This window comes from Necator americanus, chromosome III (genome assembly GCF_031761385.1).
Source record: "Necator americanus strain Aroian chromosome III, whole genome shotgun sequence".
NCBI lineage: Eukaryota > Metazoa > Nematoda > Chromadorea > Rhabditida > Ancylostomatidae > Necator > Necator americanus.
In genome coordinates this window covers 14,692,307-14,700,823 of record NC_087373.1, presented here as the reverse complement: position 1 = coordinate 14,700,823, position 8,517 = coordinate 14,692,307, and the positions used below count along the sequence as shown (strand labels likewise).

At 39.5% G+C, this 8,517-nt stretch overlaps 1 protein-coding gene across 1 annotated transcript; it reads right to left on the bottom strand.

Moving 5' to 3' along the window:
- Positions 1-3,698: 3,698 nt before the first annotated feature.
- On the bottom strand, positions 3,699-4,451 carry RB195_009608 (uncharacterized protein; the record flags this gene model as incomplete). The annotated part of the gene is made up of 2 exons (XM_064190230.1): positions 3,699-3,941; positions 4,335-4,451. The coding sequence occupies 2 exons, from the start codon at positions 4,449-4,451 to the stop codon at positions 3,699-3,701; spliced, it is 360 nt and encodes a 119-aa protein (XP_064047813.1).
- Between the last annotated feature and the right edge of the window lie 4,066 nt (positions 4,452-8,517).

Genomic DNA, 8,517 nt, shown 5'->3' with positions numbered 1-8,517 from the left:
ATACTTTTTAAACATCCGCTAAACTCGAGAGAATCAACTAAACGTAGTATTCGATTAGAAGTGAAATCACAAGAAAAATAAAGCACCCTATATACGTATTTGTACAAGAGGCAGAGCTGTAAGATGAATGATGCAAAGGGCGTGAGAGTAAGGGCCAAAATTACGATAACGCGAACAAAAAATACATTAGCGACTCTCAAAAAAAGCGACGTGAAAGGATTACGTCCAAAGGGCATTCGCAATGAAGTTTTTATACTTTCTGCTCGTGAATGAGAGAATGAAATTGATCGGTATGGCTGTCATAAAAGTCAGTCAATATAGAGTATAAAGACAAATTTGAAGTGACTTGCATGGACTCCGAAGGATGAAACGAGGTTTCATGCTTAACATTTCCGAGAGTAACCACTGCGCATGGAACTTAGGCAGAGCGCAACGGGGAGGGGGTAAAATCTAGAATCGAGGGAATTTAGAGTTTTAATTTTACCCAGTTTTTTCGTCGAATGTCTTCAAGGTTAAGGGCCAGTCCTCGAGAAATTCTGGTGAAAAACGTCCGAAATGGATAATAAGCACAATTGTACCATATAAAGTGGCCATTTCGAAGCAAAATTTAAATATACATTCCAGTTCTGCAATTTCGGTTCTGAACCTCTTAACTGTTTCTCTTATCCAACCGTCTTCAAGATGCTTAACGGTAGGAGCTGACAACCGGATAATGTGCGAGAATGCACTAACTTCGTAAATTTCATAATATATTTTCACAATAATTCCTTGATATTTTTCTATGTCGCAATATAATAGCTCATCATTTGTTTTCCCTATGTTTTTGGTGGTTTTCACTTAGGGTGTTGTCCTTCAGAGACTTCAGAATTTCACACAGTCGCCTTGCGACATATTGGCTAGAAAAACTCGTCAAACCGCATGGAATGCTTATTGTTCCGATAGGTACACTTCTTTAGAATTAATATTAGAATATTGTTGATTGGAGAACAATTGGATGTTCGAATAATTTGTTCAAAATTGTGCTTTAAGAACTTGAACTCAATTTCCACTAGCCTTTTTGTAGGAAAGGGAAGACTCCTTTCTGCGACTCCTAGAACTAGACATGGGGAGCGGGCGTAGAGCGGTCGGAGAGAAGAGGTCAGCTGTGGTCGCATGGTAGACGGACCATCCACCAACCATGCGACCACAGCTGACCGCCCTAGTGCCAAGCAAGCCTATGATTCCGTCTGTGGCGATAAATTGGTACCAGACCTGTCAGGAAAAATAAAAACACTGATTTGATAAATCGCCTGACCCGCAGAAGTCATTGTACGGGGAAGGGATAACAATTCCAGAACTGAACGATTACGAACTGCGCTAGAACTCGCCAGCGCAGCCCACCAGGGTTGAAACGCCAGGGACCTTATCATTTTATCGTTTATATCCAGAGAAAAAGCAACAATTTAGAAGCTGTAGGTCCAAAGAACCAGCAGATTCTTTGTTTTGGGAACTCATTTTTCGGAACGCATTAAGCACCACATCGAGAAATACATGAGGTATTCTTGTGTTGGGGCGGGTGTAAGGTAGCGGTTAGAGGTTCCGCTTCCTACACGACCCATTGGAGGTTCGAATCCACCCTAGCGCTCACGAAGTCTTTCATACCTCCAAAAAAATTGGTACCATATTTGTCTGAGAGGATAAAATTACTGACTTTGCCCCTCCCCCCCCCCCCCAAATATTTTTTTAAAAAAAATAAACCCTTCAAACCCCCCCCCCCCTTTTAAAAAAAGGGGGGGGGGGGGGAAAAAAAAAAAAAATCATTTATTCTTGTGTCAGCAAAATGAGAACACTACTGGAGAGGTTCCCTAGATGAGCATTTGCGTACTAGTGTATCACAGGAGGAACTATATGATTATATTGTTATTTTTTCATAAAAGAAATGAGATCAGTAGAAAAACTGGAGTTCTGTGTAGCTGAAGGAGACTCCTAACACTGCAGCTCAGAAAAACATTTTTCACTGTCACTTTTTCATTAGTTTAAGCGAATAAGCTTGAATTCTTCTATTATTTTCACCCTTCTAAATCTAATGCAACTGGTTATGGTAGTTTTTTAAAAGAAAGTTACGCTAACCTCCAATTAATTTAACTCAAAGCAAAAAATCAGATCCTCATATCACAGGACTTTGCACCTTTATACTTTGACTATTTCGCTGTTGCCTAAATGTTTTGTTTTCAGTATTGGTTCTAGCTATAAAGTATTTGGGGATCCTGACGATAAATTCGAAAACAATCACTCGAATATTCTTTTTTCATCATCCCAAACGTAATTCATCCTATGCATGACAGGCACGTGAGGTGATTTCACTTCTCTGGTCAGAGCACCATAAATTATCCAAATTCTTCCCATCAAAAGACAAAATGAAGGGGCCGAGACTAGGAGACTACGTTTCCAATCCCAAGGGAATGTTTATATGGAAAGTTGAGAGGAAGCTGTACTAATAAAAAAAAGAGAAATTGAAGAAATCTTCTGGAAATACTTTGATATGATAGGAGCAAAATTTTCTCTTTACATTGATTGATTGTCGAGGATTATTTAGTTGAACAGAAAAAAAAACAGAAAAATCCTGAAATTAAAAAAAAATCGGAACAATTAAGTAAAGAATATATTTCCAACCAGCAGTTACGAAAATAAACTTTTTTATAAAAACGTAATTTAATAAACTAATTTCAATCATTAAAATTAACAAACAGTGCGAATTTGTTGCGTAAATATTCAATAGCTTCTTTTTAATCTGATCTCGTAGGAAATTATTGATCATTCGTTCGGATGTCAATCATTGCTTGATTTTTCTAACAACAGCACTTTATTGAATATAAATAGTAACTTTTCCTGGTTTCTGGACTTTGGTAAATCTCCGGATTAGTGCACAGAGATATTTTTTTAACCTGCTCAACATCTCTAAGAAGAGATCAACAAATATTGAAGTCCTAAATAATCCTCCAAAAAACGCTGTGGAATTCAAGCTCCTCTCACACTCACCGATCTATGAAAATCTTGAAAAAATTCATGACTCTTGCCTTCAGATGTAATCAAAAAGTATCAATGCACCACACCAATTGCTAGATTTTCTCCCGTCCTATAGTAGTTCTTAACGAAAATATTCATCATTTGGCTCATTTTTAGACGCTAGTTTTGCAAAAGACTCAAATTTCATCGGAAAAAGAAAAGTTTCTTTTCTGCAATCTTATCTGTGAGCCTAGAGTAGGTAGTTAATTTTAGAAAATAGAGTAATGAAATCTACGAACTAATACTAAGATTTAATAAATTTTCAGGATTAAGTATTTGTTGTTTGATTGTTGTTTTATTGATTTAATCATCTCACCACGGTCATCTCGCAGCGACAGGGAAATCCTCTTTGGTCCTAAGGTGCGGTCTACACTTCCATTAGTAGCTATGAGATCTAGAAGTAGACTTAAGATTTCCTTTACTGGGCAAATAAGTCGCTGTGCGGGCAAATCATTTTTGATTTTGAGAAGTAAGGCTAAGAAGAAGAACCAGCGAAACGTCAGCCAAAAATAAAGAATTATAGCAAATCACATTCAGCTCAACTCAAGAAGACAAATATGTATAGGGTTGATGCATAATTATGGAACGTTTTTTAAAAATATTTTTATTCAACAAAAACAATAACCATATTTAATCAAAACATGTTTAAATGATCATTCGAGAGCATAGTCACCATCCACTTCAAGAACTGCTTCCCTTTTGCTTGGCAGTCGGTCGATTCCACGTGCGAAGAAGTCACGATTCTTGGAGGCAATCCACGCTTTGACATCAGCCACCAAGTCATCCAAGTCGTCGTAGACTTTGTTTGTTTGCCAGTTTTTCAAAGAGCGATTGACATGATAGTCCGTTGGTGCTTCTGTCGGTGAGTACGGCGGATGTGGGAGCAGATCCCATCCCTTATTGGCGATGGTTCGATTACACGGCGCTCAACATGTGGACGGGCGTTATCGTGATGGAACACGATGTGGTTTTTTTGCGCGGTCTTTTCGCCTCGATTGCAGCGTTAAGGCGATCAAGCTGAGCCAGATAGACGTCCCTGTTGATGTTGAATTGCCGCTTGCTATTTTTGTCAGGGATTCTCCATTGTTGCCTTTCATCTGCGTCGTTAAACCAATAACAAATGCCATTTGAAATGATTTCCCAATGGATGATTCCGCTTCTTTCCCACCACATACACCACATAGCCTTCTTACAGTGCACGCCTTCTGGTATTCCTTTGGGGGAAACACCTGGCGAAACGCAAACGCTTCTTTCTTTTAACGTTTTTGAAAAGAAGTCATGACTCATACCCAGTGACAAGATTCTTCAAAAATGGTGTTTGTTCGTTTCGCTGCACCTCGTGGGGCACCCATCCAGCCAATTTCCATACCTTTCCAAGCTTCTTCAGGCGTCGAACGGTCGTTCATTGATTGACATTAAAGTCTTCAGCCAGCATTCGCGTTGTCAGGCTTTCGTCCTCTTACACGGCTGTCAGAAGTGCTTGATCATCAAAATCCGATGGCCGACCTCTTCCTTCTTTATCCTCGAAACTAGTGTCACCTGATTTAAAGCGAATAAACCACTTCCGTACTGCACTATCAGTAATTGTTCTTTTGTCAAAAAGTTCGTTGAGATCGCGAAATGACTGGGCTGCGGTCCATCCTTTCTCGTAGTGGTAGAGCATAATATGGCGAATATGAGTGTGATTTTCGAGACGCATTTTTTCAACTAAATATTGAGGATTATTTTTATGAAAATAAAATAAACAAAACGCCAATTTTTACCAAAGAAAAACGCGTTAATAAAAACGTTCCATAATTATGCATCAACCCTATATTATCATCATGATGAGGTCTACTGAAAGTCGAACATGGAGTCTGATGCTTTAATTTCCAAAGTTGGTGAAAAACGAATGTGATTTCAAATCAATTCCTGGTCTGGATGAACTGGCTTAAACTGGTCTCAATTCATTATTTTCGATGCACATTTATTGGGTCAAAGACTAGAAAACTAAAAAGTTCAGTTCGAATGTTCTTTTGTCTTGAAACCTCGGCATATTTTGTCTGTGTTTTGTTGTAGTGTGCCTACGAGGTTTTTAGATGGAACCTTTATTTGACTGACGTTTCAGCTTTTTCGCCGTCTTCAGAGGCCTAAATAGAGGATGACTGGAGCAATGCTACGTTTATCCTAAAACTAAAAAGAGAACCGTAGAAATAGAGGTTAAGCCATTATTTTTCAAGAGGTGACAGGTAGCATAAAACTATAAGCATAACTATAAACATATAAACTTATTTAATTATTTTGAACCGCACTATTATTAAAATGATTTCATATAAATTTTTTGGAAGAATTTGTACTGGAGTCCTTCATTATGAAGTATCATTTTTTCATGTGTCCGAGTTGACGTATTTTTTTATAAGAATGTTCCTGAGTCTGTCAAAAATTTCTGCGCCTGGTTGAGGTCATCAAAGCTGCGAAGACTTATTAAAACAGCCAGGATGTGTAGATGTGCCTATGCGCACCTTAAACAAGACTTATACTTTTATTAAAAGGAAACTACAAGTCGACTAATATAGTAGGTGCGCAGTAGTACGAATATAATGTAAATAAGTGTGTAGTAATATACCAGACACATTTGTGTAAATGAAAGCTAATTAACGTAGTTACTTATGAAATGTACAAACAATTTTTAACCTCATGCGGGACCTCTTTTGCTCATAGATTTCGGCGTTTGTCACCCCTGACAACAGCCACAAGCAGTGTGTGGGTCGAGTGCTAAATGAAGACCAGGAGTCACGCAAGAAAAAGGCATGTGAAAATCCAAGAAGATGGAAGGATAGGAGATCTCAACTGTAGACTTGAAGCTGCAAAACATCCTACAGAGGTTCTAGAGTAATACGTCATCTCATTAGATTATAATTATATTACAGATCATCCAATTATTATTATTTCCTTGCAGACCCAGTCAATATTGCATCTTTGAGTCTGCACTGATTTTGTGCTTGTGCACGACTTTTTCATTCGCCGCGACGACGGAAAAACGCCGCAGGTAGTGTCTTACTGTAGCTTTCGCACGACCAGCCAGCATATAAAGGCTAGCACCCAGCGGTCTGGGTGCCTGTTCCATTTCGCCATCTTTTTGCATTGGTAGTTTTGAGTTCTATTCCGCGTTTGAGTTCAGTCACGTGTTAGAACTAAACCATCAATTCATCTAGGGAACAGTGCTCCAAGCCGAAGGCCATCTCCTACCGTATGACCAGTACCGTTCTGCGGTTTCCATTTGCATTGCTCGTGAATATACATTATGTTATCACCCTGTATTGAATGTCATTAGGACAAACCATCTTATATTTTGTCGCGTTTTGCATCGCATTTGTGGTAATCCAGGGGCAGGATGTGTGAATTATTGAGCCTTCACTGAAGGAGTTGTGGCGGATCATGTGATCCAGGTCGCGCCTCACATGGGTCCGGAGAGCTAAGGAGTCATCTGCTTGCTTAATCCAGAGCAAGCTCCTCCGGATCAGGGCAGTCATGAACGGGTCTCACTCACTGATGACCTACGTTTCTCATTCTCTGACAACTAGGGATCTTGATTAAAACCCATGCATGCATTTAGATAGTATGCTCAAACCTTTTATACAGCTTTGTCGGTCTCATCTAAATCTACTTAAACGGCTGCGCAGGTGGTCGCGTCGCGGCGCGCTGGCCCGCTGCCACTTCTGCCAAATCGGGGGCCCTTCACAAGCGTGAGGGCCTTTAGTGTTAAAAGGCACTCGTAGCTATTCGACCTGAGGTAAATAGGTGAAAATGATAACTTCCACCTTCGATGCACCTGTTTCATTGCCTATTCTAGGTTTAAATGTCTGCTAAGGCAAGTTATTTCTAGATATATATGTTCTATGTTGTGACTTCTCTCTCATTTAAGTAGTCTTTATTTCTTGACATGTGGTAGCATGCAGTTGTTTTTGGCAGGAACGTTAATGATTCGCGGCTTTTACAACTCACGCCTGGCACAATCCTCTCTGTTAACGCGTTCTTTATGTAGTTGAAAATTGGGTTTCTGTTAGTAATTGTTGCCAAATAATTGCCACACGTTTCCACTGATGATATCTCTCCCCTTTAGAGATTGCATTCCTCCTTACTCTCCTTCTTCGTTGCTGAAATCATTCTATTTCTCCTTTAAACTGCGCTGAATTAACTTTCAAATAATCGCTTTTAATTACTGAATTGCCAAAGATAAGACTTTGAATTGCATGACTCCGAAATAAAGAGACTTTCAGTAGCGATAACCATGCATTTAACAAGTTGACACTCTTACATATAATACCCAAAATAAAGTATAAGGCAAAGCATATGGAGTGAAAAGAAATATGGACGTAGATGGAGGTTGAAGAAGCGTTGTAATACACAAAAATCACTATGAGTTTTGCGAAATCATTACTTCGAACGGTTCCAAATCACTATCCCAGCAAAGCAGTATTCTTTCCGAAAACCGTACCTTCGACTAGTCAATAATTGAAAGCGCCTATTTGAAAAGCAACACTGGGCAATTCAGAGAAATAGAGTGATTTCAGCAACGAAGAAGGAGAGTAAGGAGGAATGCAATCTCTAAAGGGGAGAGATATCATCAGTGGAAACGTGTGGCAATTATTTGGCAACAATTACTAACAGAAACCCAATTTTCAACTACATAAAGAATGTGTTAACAGATAGTGTTGTGCAAGCCGTGAGTTGTAGAAGCCACGAATCATTGACGTTCTTGCCAAAAACAACTTCACGCTAGCACATTTCAAGAAATAAAGACTACTTATATGAGAGAGAAGTCACAACGTAGAACATATATATCTAGAAATAACTTACCTTAGTTAGCAGACATTTAAACCTAGAATAGGCAATGAAACAGGTGCATCAAAGGTGGAAGTTATCACTTTCACCTATTTACCTCAGGTCGAATAGCTACGAGTGCCTTTTAACACTAAAGGCCCTCACGCTTGTGAAGGGCCCCGATTCGGCAGAAGTGGCAGCGGGCCAGCGCGCCGGGACGCGATCGCCCGCGCAGCCGTTTAAGTAGATTTAGATGGCACCCAGCTTTGTCTTGTTATCGAATTGAGAGAGTAAGAATGTTAGGGAAATGAAAATAGTCCGAAAGGGTTTTCAACACGACGCATTTACGTTTGTTTCGTTTTTCCCAACGCCAGCATCGCAAGAAGCAAGGCACAACGTGGTCAACTCTTTGGCAGAGGAGCACCTACAATAACATTGGCAATAACTCTGCTCGCGCACGTTCAAGAAGACTGTGGAGGTGAGAAGCGTTTGCCCTCGCTAGCTTTATATGACATCCAAATTGAACTTTGGATGTAAACGGGAAAAACTGAAAATTCTTGTCTTATGAACGAGCTATATGAATCTAGTTTCTTCTGCCTTCCACAATATTGTTGCTTACAGCTTCAACAATTTCTTTAATCTTTTCTCAGTCCCAGCATATATTCTTCG